The sequence below is a fragment of the Capra hircus genome, chromosome 10, assembly GCF_001704415.2.
Source record: "Capra hircus breed San Clemente chromosome 10, ASM170441v1, whole genome shotgun sequence".
Classification (NCBI taxonomy): domain Eukaryota; kingdom Metazoa; phylum Chordata; class Mammalia; order Artiodactyla; family Bovidae; genus Capra; species Capra hircus.
Window position 1 is genome coordinate 99,653,426 of NC_030817.1, and position 20,312 is coordinate 99,673,737.

Consider the following 20,312-nt stretch of genomic DNA (forward strand, 5'->3'; position numbering starts at 1 on the left):
AAGATGCTTTTCTTTTGAGACTAAAATATCAAGACAAAATTATTATTTTAATAAAGATAATAGCTTATATGAAGTATGTCCAATAAATTCATCAAAAAAAATTTACTTTGGTTAAAATCCCATACTTCTCTCATTTTAAAAAGCAATTTTCACCAGGATCATTACTCTCACAACTAATGCAGAAGATATATAAAGTTAAAATAGCAATTTTTAATAGGCTTCCCTTGTGGCTCAGCTGGTAAAGAACTGCCTGCAATGTGGGAAACTTGGGTTAGACCCCTGGGTTGGGAAGATCCCCTGGAGAAGGGAAAGGCTAACCACTCCAGTATTCTGGCCTGGAGAATTCCAGGGACTATACAGTCCATGGGGTCGGAAAGAGTCAGACACAACTGAGCGACTTTCACACACACAGAGCCAAAGCTTTTTGAAATTTTTATCTCATTTTGCTTAATAAGGTTTTATGTTTTATTTTTTAATTGAAATATAGTTGGCATACAATATGACATTAGTTTCCAGTATACTATATGATTTGACATTTGCATACATTATGAAATGATCACCATGATAAGTTTAGTAACCAACTAGTCCCACACACAGTTACTACAACATTATTGACCATATTCCTTATGCTGAATATCTCTGTGATTATTTATTTTAATTGGAGGAAAATTACATTATTGCGATTATTTTGCCACATATCAACATGAATCGGCCACAGGTATACATGTGTTTCTCCCATCCTGAACCCCCTCCCACCTCTCTCCGCTCTATCCCTCTGGGTTGGCCCAGAGCACCAGCTTTGGGTTCCCTGCTTCATGCATCGAACTTGCACTGGTCATCTATTTCACATATGGTAATGTACATGTTTCAATGCTATTCTCCCAAATCATCCCACCCTCGCCTTCTCCCACTGAGTCCAAAAGTCTGTTCTTTACATCTGTGTCTCCTTTTGCTGTCCTGCATGTAGGATTGTTGGTACTATCTTCCTAAATTATATATATATATGTATGCACATTAATATACTCTGCAATTATTTATTACATAACTGGAGATCTATATCTCTTAATTCCTTCACCAATTTCACCCTCTCCCTTCTGGCAACCATCCATTTGTTCTCTGCACTACAAGTCTATCTTCATTTTGTCTTAGTTCACTCTGTTTTTAGATTGTACAGGCATTTGTCTTTCCCTGTCTGACACATTGCTTTTAGCACAATGTCCTCTAGATCCATCTATGCTGTCACAAATAGCATGGCTTCTTTTTTTAATGGCTGCCTAGCATTCCACTGTGTATAGATGCACAACACATCTTTATCCACTCATGTATCAATTAACACTTAGGCTGCTTCTACATCATGGCTACTGTAATAATGTTGCAATGAACACTGGAGTCAGTGTTTTTGATTTCTTCATGTAAATGCCCAGAAGTGAAACTGATGGATCATATGGCAGTTCTATATTTTACTTTTTTAGAAACCCTCATACTACTGTCCATAGTGGCTGCATCAATTGACATTCCCACCAGCAATGTAGAAAGGTCCCCTTTCCTCCACAGACTCATAAACACTTATTATTTGTTGCCTTTTTGATGGTACCCATTCTGACAAGTATAAGGTGGAATCTCACTGTGGTTTTGATCTGCATTTCCCTGATCCTCAGTGATACAGAGCTAGTGATATAGAGCATCTCCTCACGTGTCTGTTGGCCATTAGCATGTCTTCTGTGGTAAAATATCTATTCAGGTGTTCTGCCTATTTTTAAATTAGGATGTTTGTGTGTTTTTGACATCAAGTTGTATGAGTTTTTCTGTGCACCTTGGATATTAACCCTTATTGGATATATGGGCTGCAAATAACCTTCCCTCATTCAGTAAGCTTTTTATTCTGTTGATATTAATAATTTCCTTTCTGTGAAAAACTTTTTAGCTTGATACAGTCCCATTTGTTTATTTTTGCTTTTGTTTCCCTTACCTGAGAAGATATTTCCAAAAAGTATTTCTCAGACCAATGTTGAAGGGCACCTTGTCTATGCTTTAAGAGTTTTATGATTGCAGGTCTTATATTTTTCATCTTTAATCAATTTTGAGTTTATTTTTGTATATGCTGGGAGAAAGTAGTCCAACTTGATTCTTTTTCATGTAGCTGTCCAGTTTAACAAAGATTATTGAAGAGGCTGTCTTTCCCCCGTTGTGTATTTTCTTGCCTCCTTTGTCATAGATTAATTGTCCGTAGCTCAGGTTCATTTCTAGGTTTTCTATTCAGGTTCATCGATCCACATGTCTGTTTTGTGCCGGTACCATATTGTTTTGATTACTGTAGCTCTGTAGTGTAGTTTGAAATGAGGGAATGTGATTCCTCCAGTTTATTTCAAATTACTCCCTTTGTTCTGGGATTCAAAGTATATCAGGTATTGCAGTCACTCTTTAAGAGCTGAGTCTTTGTTTTCTACAGCCCTTTAGCTCTCCTGTCTTCAAAACCAGATATTCTGGGGGCTTGTCTTCCCAATGCAAAACTGTGGGCTGGGTTGCTCAAAGTGGGGGCTGCACTTTAGGGAAAAATTCGGCAATGGTGATTATCCTCCTGTTTGTGGGTCACCTTCCCAAGGAGTGTGGGTGTTAATTATACTGAAGCTTTGTCTCTCCCACCCGTCTCATTGTGGTTCCTTCTTTACATCTTTACTTGCAGAAAATCTTTTTTGAAACTCTTCAGGTCATTCCCATAGATGGCTGCTCCGTAAATAGGTGGAATTTTCACGTGCCCATGGAAGAGGTGAGCTCAGGGTCCTCCTACTCTGCCATCTTGGCCACTACCCCCAAGGCTTTCATTGTCAATCCTTACCTAAAAAACCTACAATTAAAACCACCAAAGTCAATATTCTGAAAATGTCTTTGTCTAGATATTAGACTTTATCTCTTTCATATAAACACAGACATAAGGAAAATATTTCCCTTGTCTGGTAAATGCTAATACCTATCTAAAACATCTAATCTCTCCCCTTCCCACTACATATTCTTTAAAGATTATCATCTAACATATTAAATATTATCCACACATAACCACTTAATCAGAAAACATTACTCCATATACACATTAATCTCAAAAAGAACCTATTTTGATGGTATACCTACAGATAGATTTTTTTCTTCCTTTTTTCTTATCACTGACAGGAACAAGAAATTCCCAAGACATTACACATTATGAGGCAGGGCTTTGTTCAGTTGCACTTTCTTCAGAGAATTACCATTTCATACATACTCGTGTAAGATGAGAACACTGCATTGTTTTGAGAAAATAGATTGTAATATAAGGGAAATGTTTTTGATTAAATATAAAATGGCTGATAAGAGGTGATAAAATCACACACTGGGAGAAGACAGTGCTTGTTACAAATCCCATAAATTACTTTGGTTAAACTTAATTGGTCTTTTGTTCAAAATCCCTTAGATAATCTATAAACAAAAAGCCTTGCTATGAAGTATCTTCAGGTTGTTAGACATTTTCTGCTATAACAATGCCACAACCCAAAAATGTCTCTTTGTGCTCATGTACCTATGTCTTTAACTACAGTAAAAATTTCCTAGTGAAACTACTCTTTCAAAGGATAGGCCTACTTAAATTTACAATGGGCACTGCCAAAAAGGCCATTACAATTCATGCAAGGAGAGTACATGTCTCAACACCCTTGCCAACATATGGACTGAGCAAAATTTTTCCAATCTGACTGAGCAAGAAAGACGGAAGGACTAATTATTTTAATTTGTGTTTTCCGGACACTAATAAGTTCAGTTCAGTTCAGTTGCTCAGTCGTGTCTGACTCTTCGCGACCCCATGGACTGCAGTATGCCAGGATTCCCTGCCCATCACCAACTCCCGGAGCTTGCTCAAACTCATGTCAATCAAGTCGGTGATGCCATTCAACCACCTCATCCTGTTATCCCCTTCTTCTCCTGCCTTCAATCTTTCGCAGCACTGTGGTCTTTTCCAATGCTTCTTAGCACTTTGGTTAGTTATTCTCTAAATTGAATTTTATAAGCAAATTCCCTCAAATACTTCTAATACCTGTACAATTTTACTTAGTTTATTTAGTTCTTCACTCCATCTGGAAACTATTTCTGTGCTTGGACTGAGGATCTAATTTTGTTTCCAAATGGATAGACAACTAAACCACTATTTACCTAGAAGGCCATCATTTCCCTTTTGACTGAAGCAAATTTATCATCTACTAAACGAATCCTCATTCTATGCCATGGATTACTCCTAGACTAATCCTTCAAGATTTTATTAACTTTAGTTTAATATAGTCTGTTGATCTCTATCATTCTCTTTCAGATTTGTCTCTGCCAATTCTTAGACATTTCGCTCTACTACCGGAAGTTTAGAATCAGCTTGCCAATTTAATAAAAAATTCTGTTAAGAATCTGACTGAAATTAAACTGAATTGACAGACTATATAACTTGGGAGGTAATGATATGATATTTACAAAGTGAAACCTATATGATTTTCTTTTATATCCACCAAGGAAATTTTATACTTTTTTCATGTAAGTCTTACAAAATTCAACTTGGGCTCTGTGGTAGGTAGAAGTTATAAAATGTGCCCCCCTCCCCCGCAAAAAAAAAAGTCCTGCTCTAATCCCTGGAACCAGTAAGCATGATCAGATATAAACCTTCTTATTGTCTTATGTGTTACAATTTTTACATTAAAATGGGAAGGTTATTGGATTATGTTAGACATAATCACTTGGGCCCTTATAAGCCAAGCACATTCTACAGCAAAAGAGGAAGGTGAAGGGAAATCAGAGATGTTTAAAGCATGAGAACAACTCCATAGGTCCTTGCCACTTGAAAGATGGAGGGGGCCATGTTAAACAGCCTCAAGAAGCTGAGAGTAAGCCCCAGTTGACAGCCAGGAAGGAAATGGGAACCTGAGGCCTACAACCCCAAGAACTGGATTTTGCTAAGACCTTGAAAAACTCTGAAAGTCAATTCTTCCCCAGATCCTTCAGATAAGAGGCCAGCACCTTGATTCAGTCTTATGAGCCTGAGCAGAGAACTGATTCACACCATCCTGGACTTTAGACCTTCAGAACGGTAAGAAAACCAATAGGACTATGTTTAAACCACTAATTAGTGGTAATTTGTTATGCAGGAATAGAAAACTAACACAGGCTTAATGTTAGCTATTTTATAGTTGCTATATTGTACTTGCTGACTGGCTATTGTTACTCTCTTGGTAAGCAACTGATTTTCTCCACTGCAGGCTCTGTAGACATCACCTGACAGTAAGTTAGGTCTTCTCTGCATCTTAGTATCACAGCCACTACACCTGGAGGTTATTACACCCTCCTTCCATGATCCGCCTGCCCATGTGCTGGGCTACAGTATTCACTCTCAATTGTTTTCTACACTTGCCTTTTGCCTCAGTAATTTTTTTCAACCACCTCTGGTTAACTGCGATCAGCTTATTCTCCAGGAGGCTATGGAAAATGCACATGCCTCTTTCCTACTGAAAACAGTTTCAGAAGGCTGCCATTCAAGCCAGTGCTCCACCATGATCTAACCTCTTCTCTGGGCCTGTTCTTCTATCCAGGTACAGACAGGAACAAGTAGAACCAAAGAACTCCACTTAATTCTTCCATCCCAAGCAGGTAAAACAGTGCTTTGCGAACAAAAGAGGAATGATTGATGCTTAAAATTACATCAGTGAAATGGGGCAGATCTGTTAAAATATACATATAAATTAAGGCTGCCTTTATATAAAAACCTTTTCTACTTCTATTTCTACAAGAAATGTTAGCCTTTTCACAAATATCCTCTCACATACAGCCTTTTTATGCTACTCAAAAAGCATAAAAAAGATTAAATGCCCTACTAATGAAGAAAATACACAAAGACAAGCTTGGAAAAACAGCTTAGAAGTTTGGAAAGTATATGAAGATTGCAAAAATTTCACACAGGAATCACTGTTTCCAAAACTATCATTCCCAAAATACCAGAACGTAAGTCTGTAAACCCTCTGTGACAGTTTTGCATTTATATAGAATCTGATGCTGAAAATACTTTACAAATATTATCCTTTAGCATATGTTATCCTCTACAGAGAAACCACAAGGAAAGCATGCGGTGTTAGGCAATGAATCCAGAGCTGACCAAAGGAAAAGTGTGTGTTTCACGATTCCCTCTACAGCTTTCTGTACACTGCAGGTGTGTCTGCACATGCACCTGGGGAAGAGCCAGGTGGACCTCAGAAATACTATGTTTCTGTCACTTCTTCAAGCAAACATGTACATGAAAACCTTTTAACTTCTCATCTATCATACTGCAATACGACAAGACTCAGAAAACTTGGACGCCAGCAGTACATTAGCTACTGGGGTGGGGTGACACCGCCAGCTTACATATCTGCCCATCCGGCACCAGCTGAGCCCCTCCAGTTCCCCGCCCCATCATCTGTATTCCACGGCAATGTCTTCTGCTTTTACACTTATGGATAATTTCATTCTTCACATATGGGTCCTTCACAGAGATTGCCTGTGGGCCATATGTTGCAATGCACATTGAAAGTCTTCAAGTTCCAAAACAGCCATTCTTGAATAAAGAAATTAAGAACTGATACAGAACTGATGAGAGCCCAAGAATAAACTAGAAACACCCTGGGCAAAGAACAGGCCAGCTCAGGATTTATACTAAAAAAGGACAAGTAAGTATCATCAAGGATATTATGAAAGGATAATATCATTCATTCAAACATTTATTGAGGACCTACTACATGCCAGCAAGTGATTAACACTGATAAGTGGAAAAAGTACACTAATAAGAATGCCAGGGGAAAGTCAGACACACCTGGACCATAATACTAAGCACATCTCTATGGAGGAAGCAGGTGACTGGCTTCTCAGAACCATAGAGAAGCCAGGGGGTTGTGGAGCAATAAGAAACTCCCAGAAAGTGAGACAGGGAAGGACTTGGTTTTCATCAGAAGTTTTTTTGTACGTATGTCTGATAATTATGCACATGTCTTACTTGTATAAAAAAATTCTTAAGAAAAATATATCTAGTAGAAACTAGTCATTATCTTTTTTTTGCTCACAGCTATAATCGTTTTGTAGATTTGGTTCACATGCCATGAGCTATTAAGTACAGAAATGTAGAGAGAGGAGAGAGCACTATGATGGTGAGTTGTCAACATGCTGACCACATATACACCAACAATTCATGGTCCCACCTGCCAAAACAGTGACTACAAGACTTATTCATCTTAATTTTCCCTAAGCCCTCTGAGCAGGCAAACCTAACTATTCTAGGCCATCATATACGAGTATGGGGGTCATGTACCCCAGTACTTGAACCACTGGAGACGTGTCTTCCAAGGGAGACAGTTCATTTCATCTGAAGTTTAATATAAACTCATTTTTTAACTTTAATTCCTTCAGCACTTAGCAAAGGAAACTCATAAATGTGATTGTATTTAGCACCCTTCCAGTTCTTTCTGAACATTTCTAGAAGAATCTCTGCCAAAATGAGAAAATCAACAGAGATGCCACAAACTAAGACCCAATGTCAACCAAAGCGCTTGGCAACATGCCCAAGGATTTTCTGAATAATGAATAAACTAAAATATTGTCATTGATAAAGAACATCCACTAATGAGACTTTCGAGAGAATGAGTTGCGTGCCAACACAAATAACAGAAAAGGAAATTTCACGAGGTCTCCCCGCATCTTGGCTTGTCTGCACTGTTCCCTTTTTGTGGAATATCTTCTCTCCTTTCTGTCCTCTTCAAAACTCCACTCATCCTTCAGAGCTCAGCACAAATACCACTTTCTCCATAAGGCCTGTCTCTATCCCCTCAACCTCCTTATGACCTCAGCCTTCCTGGACCTACAAAGTGTCTTGTTTTTGTCCATCTCTGAGACTTACGCTAGTCTGCCTTTATTACAGCCATCTGATATTTCTCTTAACTTTGCCACCGATATTTAGAAATTCTGAAGGCAGGTACCGAGCATTATACACCTCTTCCTTTGCATGCCAGTCCAATAATCCACACACAATAGGAACTCCATAAAAGGCTACTGAATAAATACTAAGGGCCAACAAACAAGGAAGGGAAAGAGGCGCTGTTGGAAATACAGCGGCCTATGAGAACGTCGCTTCCTATTTCTCAGTGAAGATTTCCACTTTGCCTGCCCCATCAGACTTGCAAGCGTGAAGGAAGGTGGGTGGGTCCAGGTGTCCTGCTGACCTCAGCGCTACTTAGCTTACTCTTAATTTCAAAAATATGCATTTGTTTCAGTGTCAATACAATTTCAAAAGACTTAATAGGCTCTGAATTTGGTGTAAGTACTTTATATTTGAAATTTATAAGACACAAATTAGAGGCTTGATATTCAACTTTAATGTATAAAATGTAAAGATACACAGTTTTCTTTATGTAATACAATAAATCTGACAAGAATTGTGTTTCCTATCATCAGGAAAACAAAAATTATCAACATGAAGCAATTAAGAAGAAGATAAAGAAGTAAAGGAAGCTTCTGGCCTTTCATAACTCCATTCAGAAAGCTTCATTTAATTGTCAGAATTGATTAACTTACCTTTCAAGTGACAGTAAATAAATGCCTGTGACAGATTTCTGGATGGTAAATTATATGCCACGAAAATCTCAGCAAATAGAGAGAGATTACTTTCATTACTGACATTTTAACAATATTCTGGAAAGAACAAAGCTACAGGAGGCTTATGATCACAGAGAAAGACTCCTAGGCAGGACGAGTTTATTTGAAAATACCATCAGTGAGACTTTCAACCAGAACAAAGGATTCTTCAAGTGAGTAACAACACCTTTGCAGATTCACATGACATTACAAACCAGAAAGGCAAGTTTTTACCAGCTGCACAGAATGATAACTATTACATTCTAGACAAACAGCTTACTCCCTCACAAAGGGGAAATGAAGCCTTCAAAAAATTATTTAATCTCAGGCCTATAAAAAGTCACTATATTTTCATTCAATATTTTTGACAGAATAGATTTCAGGTTCTCTGAAAAAGCAAAAATTACATTAATTATTCTCAGCTCAGGCCTGTTAGGATAAGGTGAAGCAGGGGCATGGAGGACACATTCCTTAGGCACCAATGGTAACTGTTTCTCAGGTCAGGTACTGTTAACCATCATATGAAGGCTTTTGACTAAGAGTTACCTTCACCCTAGGTGAGGAAATTTGTAAGAAAAAAAGATTTTCTTAAACCTACTAAAAAGCAGAGACATTACTTTGCCAACAAAGGTCTGTCTAGTCAAGGCTATGTTTTTTCCACTGGTCATGTATGGATGTGAGAGTTGGACTGTGAAGAAAGCTGAGCGGCAAAGAATTGATGCTTTTGAACTACGGTGTTGGAGAAGACTCGAGAGTCCCTTGGACTGCAAGGAGATCCAACCAGTCCATCCTAAAGGAGATCAGTGCTGGGTGTTCATTGGAAGGACTGATGTTGAAGCTGAAACTCCAATAGTTTGGCCACCTGATGTGAAGAGCTAACTCACTGGAAAAGACCTTGATGCTGGGAAAGATTGAGGGCAAAAGGAGGAGGGGACGACAGAGGGTGAGATGGTTGGATGGCATCACTGACTCGATGGACACGGGTTTGGGTGGACTCCGGGAGGTGGTGATGGACAGGGAGGCCTGGAGTGCTGCGGTTCATGGGGTCGCAAAGAGTTGGACACGACTGAGTGACTGAACTAAACTGAACTGACATTTAATCATTAAATAAAATAAAATGTGTATTTTTCAAGGTACTATGTATAATTTTCACATATAAAAGCTTGCTCACATTGATGGACTTTTCTCAGACTTTCATCTAGTGTTTCTGTCTATCATTGTGTCACAAACACCTCCAGGCTTAGTGGCTTCAAGCCACCACCATGATTTGCTCACGATGTGCCCTCTGGGCAGGGCTCAGAAGGGATAGCTAGTGTCTACTCTGTCTAATGTTGGCTAGAGAGGTCACTGTGGACTCGCGATGGCGTCATTCAAGAGTGACATCTCACCCCGGGCGACTGGAGGGGCTGGAGGGCTGGGGGGCCTTTCTCCCCTCGCTCCCAGTCTCTCCTGCTCCAGGGCCTCTCCCAGCAGGGCAGTCTAACTTTATCACATGGTGATTAGGGCCTCTAAGAGGGTGAGGAGAGACGCTGTCCAGTCTCTCAAGGACCAGGCCCAGCAAAGCATCACTCTTGCTACACTCTGTTGGTTGAAGTCAGTCCCAGGGCAGCCGAGATGGAAAGGAGGGAAGGAGACTCTGTCTCTTGAGGAGTCATGCCATGAAGGCACAGGGAGTGACTGGAAGAATCGCTGGTACTCAACCTTATAGACAGCCTACCATATTTTACTTCCTAGTCTAAGAGTCGGACAGGACTGACTTTCACTTTCACTTTTCACTTCCATGCATTGGAGAAGCAAATGGCAACCCACTGCAGTGTTCTTGCCTGGAGAATCCCAGGGACGGGGGAGCCTGGTGGGCTGCTGTCTATGGGGTCGCACAGAGTCGGACGCAACTGAAGAGACTTAGCAGCAGCAGCAGCAGCAGTCGTCTCTCTTTACACCTGTTACATTCTTCTCTTTCCCCCTTCTGGTCAACTCATCTTCGCTGTAATGTTTCAAATGACAGACATGTATCATTTAATGTACTTCCTCTTCTTGCGCTTTGCAGATACTGTGCTTTTCACACCGTGGAAGTTTGTGGCAGCCCTCCATTGAGCAGCTCTCTCGGCACCATTTCTCCGACAATATTTCCTCACTTCATGTCTCTGTGTCACATTTTGGTAATCCTCAAGTATATTTAAATCTTTTTCATTATTATTATATTTGTTACAGTGATCTGTGACACTGATCTTAGATGTTACACTGTAAACAGATTCCGAAGGTTCAAATGATGGTTAGCATTTTTCAGCAATAAAGAATTTCGTATTTAAGGTATGTCCCTTGTTTTAGACATTATGTTATTGTACAGTCATTAGACTATGGTATAGTATCAACACAAACTTTATTCTATCCACACTGTACACCTGTCATACAACCGACATTTCCATTACAACTGAGCCATACCTGCAGCCGTGACTCCACAGAACCATCACAAAGCAGTATCAGGGTTAAAACGCATCGCCCCAGCAGGAATGATGGTGTTTCTTTTCACGTCTCAAACTCTTAGAGGGGTGGAAGAAACTAACTCACCTTCTCTCCCTTCCTTCCTGAACAACTGAAACATTCCACTGAAAAGCCAGGAGAATCCCTCCCTTTTCTTCAACACTTGTTAGCGACAGACAGCAGACTCAGGGCTGAGCAGGGTGGTTGGGTGGTGGTGCAGCTGGAGGTTGAGCCAAACAGTTGTCTGGGCAAGGATGGCCACCGAGGAAGGCAGCGGCCAGAGTGGGCAGACTGGTCACACCGAGGGGAGTGAAGTAATAATAAGCAGATAGATTGTGAAAACAGAGAAGGCAATGGCAACCCACTCCAGTACTCTTGCCTGGAGAATCCCAGGGATGGAGGGGGAGGGCTGGTGGGTGCCGTCTATGGGGTCGCACACAGTCGGACACAACTGAAGTGACTTAGCAGCAGCAGCAGCAGCAGCAGCATATTGTGAAAAATAGGAGCCAGATTTCTTGTTAGAAAAAGGAGTTACACAAAGGAGAAAACAAGAATGAATCTTGTGGTGTAAATACATGGTTTAGTATTTTCAGATTAATACGTGTGTGTGCGTGCATATACACCCCAGTTCTCCAGACCTTCCCACTGAGCAGGCACGGGAGCAGGGACACCTGGAGAGCAATGACCAGTGTTGTGCCTGGAACTTCAGTTCTAAGTATCATTCTCTACTCCTTAGAAAACAGACCAATTCAAGGCTTGGACAGGGAAGTAAAAGACCTAAAATGATTTTTTATTACAGAAAGGAATGGCATGCTCAAAGAATGATGGGGCCCTTCCAAAAGAACAGAAGTGTTAGTTTGAAGGGAACTCTTAACAATCAAATAAGGGACAATTTGAACACCACTGTAAGTGAAAATATCAGATTATAACCCTCTGAGAGGAATCCCTGAGTTCATGTGAAACAGAAACAATTAATGAATAAACAGAAGAGAAAACACTTCTGTATAACAAAATGCCAACTTGTAAATGCTGGAAAAATGACAGAATTAGAAAATGACCATCATGGTTACGACTGATTCAACAGAGACACGTCAGCAATGATAAATGAGTGGGTGAAAAGCCAGAGGAGGAATAGAATATTTTACAAGGTCTCAGAATATCTCCCCACAAAATACTTATTACAAAGAATAAAAAAGAAACTTTACAGTGAAAAAAATCTAGCGTCTTTACCTTAATCAAACAAGTTTAATTTCTCCAGTAGTGGGACAAACTGACATCAAGCACCGCCTCAAATAGGATGCAACAAATGGAGCACCACTTCAGTGTTTTTCCTGCCAAAGCTATTCAAGGTGAATCTGACCCTGAGGAAGCAACAGACAAGCCCAATTTGAGGGACTTTGCACAAAACATCCGGTGTAGTCTCTTCAGAAATCATAAGCTCGTGAAAGTACCGAGTAACCATTCCAGATTGAAGGAGAGTTGAACATGTTAGCAAAATGCCATGAATAATCTGATTTGGATCATTTTCTTCTAAAGGAGACAATGTTGGGACAACTGACAGAATTTGAATGAGGCTTTGTATTAAATAGCTAGACTACACCTCATTTCCTGATATTGACAGCTGTGCCAAGCTTATGCTGCAGAGGGTCCCTGTTTATAGGTAATTGGCACTAACGCATTCAGAGGTAAAAGTCAGGTTTTCAACTTACACATGGTTCAGTAGGAGACAAAATCATGATAAAGCCTATGTTGTAACATGTTAACTGCATCTGTGAGTGAAGAGGATACGAGTTTATTCTATTTACAACTCACTCGGCCTTCTAACTTTATGATTGTATGACTTTTTGACGAAATTTCTTCAATTGGGCGAAATTTCAAATTTAAGATAAAGCGGGGACTTCCCTGGTGGCACAGTGGACGGGAGTCTGCCTGCCAGTGCAGGGGACACAGGTTCGATCTCCGGTCTGGGAGGATTCCCCATGCCGCAGAGCAGCTGAGCCCAAGTGCCGCACCCACTGACAGCCTGCGTGCCCACGGGCCTGTGGGCCCCAGCCAGTGAGCCCCCACATGCACGCCTGGAGCCTGCACACCGAGGGCCGGAGCTCTGCAGCGAGAGTGAGACCTGTCAGCGCTGCGATGGAGGGCAGCCTCCGCTCCCTCAAGCAGAGAACGCCCACACAAAGCAATAAAGGCCCAGAACAGCTGGAAAGAAAATGGACAAAACATTTTTAAACTTACCAAAAAATGATAAAGTGAGGCTTTGTTAATATTTTGTTCTGTCACAATAATTCAAAGTCACATAAGCCAAAATCACATAAAAAAAAACTGCTGGCACTAACTTTTATTGGTGCATACTAGTACTTCACACGTATTAACTCAGTGCTGACAGCAACCCTGTGAGCTGGAGGTGAGACCACAGCCAGCGCTTCCCATCTGCCACACACTTGACACTGACCTAAGAACACCACATCTTTCCATAAAAATTGAATCCTCATACCAACTCAAGGATATCGGTGTTATCATTTTCCTCGTTTCAGAGACAAGACAATTAGAACCCATAAGTAAAGCAAACTTCCCTGAGAGCACACAGACAGTGAATGGCCGAGTCAGGATTAAAACCTAGGCAGTCTGGCTCTAGAAACCATCCTCCAAATTGCTCTCACACTGTACGGAGAAAGCGAGAAAAGAGGTGTGAGGCCAGAATTCTCTCAAACCTCCTACGGAGAGTTTCTCAAAATCTGTGTTATAGCCAAAGGATCCACCTGAGTTAACTGCAGATCTTAAAGCTCCCTAAAATGATCTGGCCAGAAATTTCAGTTCGTTCCATCTCGAAAGACACGGTGACTGGTCCTGGAAGGGCTTCTCATTCTAGTGGCCCCAGCAAACCTCCAGGGCCACTGTGCTGGCGAGGAGGGCCATTAGAGCATCTAGCAGCTCCTCCGAACACCGTGGTCGATGCGTCTCAGTCTGATGGCTTCTACTCATCTACACACACACACACACACACACACACACACCACACCCCCCAAAGTACTTGATTTACCACAGCCCAGCAGCCCTCTTAGCCTGTCTGAGAATGAGGCATCCAGGATAAAACAAACTCAAATTACAGCCCAAGTTAGAAGGCTCAGCCACTTGAGTGGGGGAACCCAAGATGAAAAACTAGAACAGTGTCTATTAAAAACAAACAAAAAATAATAAAGGAGAAAAGGTAATGGGGATTTTTAAGAAGATACTATTAGAACACACCAAGAAAAGGCTTTCTGAAATCAAACAGCATGACTTCTGAAATTAAGATGTCAACAGACACAATGGGAAAGAGCGCAATCACTACTGATCAGGAAGATCAGATAAGCATAAGTGAAAATAAGAGAGACATAAAAGATCTAATCAGAAGATAGAACATGCAGAAAACAGGTTCTCCTAGAAGAGCAACAATACCAGAAAAGAAAGAAACTGGAAGGGAAAGTGGGAGGGGACAAAACAAAAGAAAACCTCCCTGAGCTAAAAGAAGGGATAATTCTCTAGATGGAAAGGGCTCACAGTAAGCTCAGGCAGTATTAATGAGGAATAAAGAAGACACATGCCTAGGCTTGTGAATACTTTAACTGAGAAGGGAAATCATCTGCAAGCATACATCTTATTAAGTTATGTAAACATAACTCCGGAGAAGGCAATGGCAACCCACTCCAGTACTCTTGCCTGGAAAATCCCATGGACGGAGGAGTCCATGGGGTGGCAAAGAGTCAGACACGACTGAGCGACTTCACTTTCATTTTTCACTTTCATGCTTTGGAGGAGGAAATGGCAACCCACTCCAGTGTTCTTGCCTGGAGAATCCCAGGCACGGGGGAGCCTGGTGGGCTGCCGTCTCTGGGGTCGCACAGAGTCAGACATGATTGACACAACTTAGCAGCAGCAGCAAACATAACTTTACTATTTCAAGAAACTCTTACCCAGGAAGCTGAAGCTACAAACAATTTTATTGTTTTAGGAACTTCCAAAAACCCACTTATTTAAACAATAGATGGCTCAACTAACCCTTATTAAGATCATGTCACCCGGTCCCATCACTTGATGGCAAATGGGGAAACAGTGGAAACAGTGGCTGACTTTATTTTTCTGGGCTCCAAAATAACTACAGATGGTGATTGCAGCCATGAAATTAAAAGATGCTTACTCCTTGGAAGGAAAGTTATAACCAACCTAGATAGCATATTAAAAAAACAGAGACATTATTTTGCCAACAAAGGTCCGTCTACTCAAGGCTATGGTTTTTCCAGTGGTCATGTATGGATGTGAGAGTTGGACTATAAAGAAAGCTGAGTGGCAAAGAATTGATGCTTTTGAACTGTGGTGTTGGAGAAGACCCTTGAGAGTCCCCTGGACTGCAAGGAGATCCAACCAGTCCATCCTAAAGGAGATCAGTCCTAAGTGTTCATTGGAAAGACTGATGTTGAAGCTGAAACTCCAATACTTTGACCACTTGATGCGAAGAACTACTCATTTGAAAGACCCTGATGCTGGGAAAGATTGAGGGCAGGAGGAGAAGGGGACGACAGAGGATGAGATGGTTGGATGGCATCACCAACTAGATGGGCATGGGTTTGGGTAAACTCCAGGAGTTGGTGATGGACAGGGAGGCCTGGCATGCTGTGGTTCATGGGGTCACAAAGAGTCGGACACGACTGAGTGACTTAAGAGTCAATATCCCTTAGTCAGCCCACCAGTCTTAAATTGTTTACCAAAAACCTGGTCTAATTCTATGTCCTTGCTCTGAACAGGCTGTGTCAACTCAGACCCTAACAAACCTCTCAAATCCCCATCTTTGTCCTCCCTCCTCTGAAAAACAGTCAGTCGTGATCTCTCTCATTGCAGTAAGCAATAAACTAAACCTTGCTTTATCTATGGGCTTCCCTGGTGGTTCAGATGGCAAAGAATCTGCCGGCAGTGCAGGAGACCCAGGTTCAATTCCTGGGTCAGGAAGAGCCCCTGGAGAAGGAAATGGGAACCCACTCCCGCATTCTTGCCTGGAGAATTCCAAGGACAGAGGAGCCTGATGGCTACAGGCCATGGGGTCACAAACAGCTGGACACAACTGAGCAGCGAACACTAACACACTTGCTTTATCTATCCTGTGTTCTTCAGCCTTCTCAGAATCAGCAGTCAGGGATTAGGAGGAAATCATTCAGGCTGCCGGGGTGGTAAAGAACCCACCTGCCAATGCAGGAAACACAGGAGACAAGGGTTCCATCCCTGGGTCGAGAAGAGCCGCTGGAGTAGGAAGTGGCAACCCTCTCCAGTACCCTTGCCTGGAAAATTCCATGGACAGAGGAGTCTGGTGGGGTACAGTCCATGGGGCCAGAGTTGGACATGACCGACCACAAATGAAGTCACTTACACAAGTTGAACAGAGGATTTACAGAAGAAAAAGGATTAGATTAGCATCAGATTTCCTGACTGCAGTACTGGAAACAAGAGCACGGGTATACAGTGACCACTGAAGGGAAAAAAGCCTAACCCAGCTGTTCTTCACCAGTCAGGAAAGACGAAAACCCCTTCTTTCAACATGAAAAAGTAAGAAGCTACTTAGCCAATGAACGCAACCTGAGGAAATCTTGGAGGTTGTGCTCTAACTGGAGACAGAACTCAAGATGTGAAGGACAATAAAGAGGGCAGAAGTGGCACAATGTATCCACTTTGTGGATAAAGCATAAAGCTGATATGACTCAATTCATAGTTTATAACTTAAATGTTTATTATGTGACATACAAGAAGAAGAAACGTAATAAACAGATGAGAACAAAAGAGTCTAACCTGTCTAGGTAAAACTCAAAGCGGGGGTACTCTCTTTAATTTTTGTTTGTTAATACAGAATTTTTAGTTATAGCAGCGCTCAAAGTATTCAGTGGGGAAAGAACCACTAAAAAAAATGGACAAGCAGAGAATGTCCATTTTCATGCTGAAGTGGGTAGAAAACTGTGCAGAAATGTGACCATGGGCCGAAGGAAGTGAAAGAGTGGACGTGACCAAGTGTAATAAAAGTAAGTAAAAGGTGGATGGAAAGGATGAAAGCACACACAGCACTGAGGGTGATAGACATGAGCTGTGCAAGGGCGACAGTCTTTTCGGACCCTGCGAGATCCATGTTACGGACATGAAAGCACCAGCGATACAGCCAAAGATGTTTACTGCTTCACTGTGAGTGGCAAAATAAAATTCCCCAGCTTGGGGGCCCACCAGCTGAAAAAGGACTGAATAAACCACAGTCATCCAAAGTGAGGAATCATGCAACAGCTAACAAGTTGAATTAATATGTACTGAGCTAAAGGGATGTGCATAAGGTATTTTACTTACAAAAGCAGAGTCGTGTTTTAAGTGACTAATATGGAATTAAGTTTTTTTCTACGTATCTCTGCCTTTTGAATATTTTCTACAACAGTTTGTTTTACTTTTGCAATGTCAAATTTGAGAATTTCAAAATTTTTTATTTCAAAACCATCTAAGGAAAAGAAAAGAAAAGGTTGTGGGGAGGTCATTCCTTGACAAGAGAATAGCAAAGAGGCAGCTGAAGGTGAGTCCAGGCCCTCGGTTTTGCCCAGCTCTGCTCCTGCCCCGCCGTGTCATCTCTGGCGGGCCGCTGAACCACTCGGGCCCAGTCTCTTCACTTGTGAAATGGGGTAAGCGAACTGAACTCTTTCCAGCTCTGGCAGGCAGTGAATACGCAACAAAAACTGTAGACTGAATCCTCTGGAAACCCCCACTGTCTGCCTCTTTCTCTGGGAACTTAGAGTTATCCAAAATCTGGTCAAGGGTCAGCGCTGCCAATCCACCTTGAAGGCATGACCACCTCCCACTCAGTAGAAAATTCCTCCAGGAGGTTATCAAGAGAACTGTCAGATCTACACAGAAACCAGGCAAAAACTGTTTCCTGGAGTCCCTTAGTCAAACAGGGCCCTCTCGGTTTCATAGGAGAGGCAATAAGCCATCTCCCTTGGGTATTACTGGCCAAGGGGTAATTCAAAATACTTAAGTATAAGATGTTTCTTTTCAGCTCAAATTTCTGAAAAAGGAAGAATACTATCAGAACCAAAGTTTTTTTTTTTTTTCTTAAGTTTTATAAATTGACTTTAGTCGCTGAAAGCGTTCTACTTGCCATGCCTCTAACAGACAGGGTCTTGTTCCAGTCCCTGTTACCTCATTTAGTGTTCTTACCTCCTGAAAGTATGTGATACACAGCAGTTCACAGGGCAAAGGCTGGGACTCTCTCAACTCACCCTCGCTCCTTTATTTTCATCACTACTTCCTTTTTCTTGTTTCTGCTCTCCACTCTTAAGGATCAACCAAATGACTAAAACCTCACACCCCTACACCATTTAAGTTCTGCAGTCAATCAGAAATCTTCAGAGGCAACAGAGCACTAACAGCGTCACAGAATCCAGTATTTACTCACTCAACAAACATTCGCTGGGCATCTGGCATACACCGTGCTAGAATTTATTCACTCAACAAACATTCGCTGGGCATCTAGTATAAGCTGTGCTAGAGACATTCTGTACCTGATTTAACCCTCACAACCGCTGTGTAAAACAAGTCAGCGCAGCTTCAATCTTACAGATGGGGGAAACTAAGGCTAAGGAAGGTCAGCTGAGTGACTTGTCAAAGTCACGGAACCAGCTGAGTGCTGAAGCTCAGATACGCACCTGGGCTCCCACGTTCATGGTCCTTTCTGAACATGACGTTAAGGCTCAGAAGAGCAGACACACTTCTGGCTAGAATAATTTGAAAAGGCCTCCTCAAAGAAAAGGAATTCAACATATTATGGATAGCTTTTTTAAGAAGGAACACTCCATGTTTAAATTTATTGATTCATAAGACATAAATATCTTTTAAAGCTCCTTTTAGGGCTTCCCTGGTGCCTCAGCGATAAAGAATCCGCCTGCCAATTCAGGGGACGCGGGTTTGATCCCTGAGTAGGGAAGATCCCCTGGAGAAGGAAATGGCAACCCACTCCAATATTCTTGCCTGGGAAATCTCATGAACAGAGGAGCCTGGTGGGCTACCGTCCATTGGGTCCCAAAAGAGTCAGATACAACTTAGTGACTAAATAATAACAAAGCTCCTTTTAAGGATATAAAATGTTAAAACTATCTATACCTACTTAGTAAGACATTTTTCTATTTAACAGAAATTGTAAGCTACAAACTTCAGCTGTAAATAGAAGCACCTTGAATACAGTGAACAATTAATAACTAATCCTCGATAACAGAAAGTGAGCTAGGAGGGCAGCACTGGATTTGAAATGGGGTCTGGCTGTCCAGTAAACCCACCCTTCGCGTTCACTACAGTTCTACAGCTTTTGATTAAATGCCATCTCCACGTATCAGTTTATCTCTTCTTCATATGTTCATTGTATTTCTAATATTTCGGCAAGTTACAGTCCTTCAAAAAGATGCTGTAGAATACTGGAGAGAAAGATTCTATATAACAAAATAATCTTAGTTGAATGCAACTTTCCCAAAGAAATAACATTATGAATAAAGAGTTGTAGTTCTTGAGCAGAAAAGGACTGTGTATCTGAGAAATATTTTTTAACGGTTATATCTAAACTGTTCTTTTTAATGAAGTGATTTGTATAGTTATATAAGTAGTGAAATAGAGCTAACTTAAGAATTTGCCTCAGAATGGATTAATAACCAGAGTAGAGACTAGAATCCAATTCTCTGAACTGTTCAATATTTATCCTGCTCATTTAAAATGTTGTTCCCTCTGTAAACATTTTGTAAGCAACTAGTATTTCCCTAAAAAGTGGCAAAAAAAAATCAAATTTTCACCATTCAAACTAAACTGTACCACCAAGTTTTTCTGAAATTTTATTATTTTCTCACTAATCCTCAAGTAGCAAAGCACCTAATGTGTGTGTGTGCTTAGTCGCTCAGTCATAACTGACTCTTTGTGACCCCATGGACTGTAGCCTACTGAGTGGAGTGGGTAGCCATTCCCTTCTGCAGGAGATCTTCCCAACCCAGGGACTGAACCCCAGTCTCCTGCACTGCAAGCAGATTATTTAATGTCTAAGCCACCTGGGAAGCCAAAGCACCTAATGAAACTTCTCGATTCCTTGGGTTTTGTGTGGGGCAGGGAGCAGGCGGTAAAGCAGTTAATATGTCAGAAGGAAA

General features: G+C 41.3%; 1 protein-coding gene across 8 annotated transcripts in view; it reads right to left on the reverse strand.

Annotated features, from left to right (window-relative positions):
• The window catches only part of EPB41L4A (erythrocyte membrane protein band 4.1 like 4A), a 284,136-nt gene that overhangs the window by 173,763 nt on the left and 90,061 nt on the right, over nt 1-20,312 (reverse strand). Inside the window, exon 1 of one of the 8 annotated variants that reach the window (XM_018053737.1) lies at nt 1,970-2,719. The exons of the other annotated variants lie outside the window; for them this stretch is intronic. Coding sequence (XP_017909226.1) covers nt 1,970-2,068 — 99 coding nt within the window. The 5' untranslated portion in view covers nt 2,069-2,719. Of the gene's footprint in view, nt 1-1,969; nt 2,720-20,312 lie in introns of those variants that run through there. 8 annotated transcript variants of the gene reach the window in all.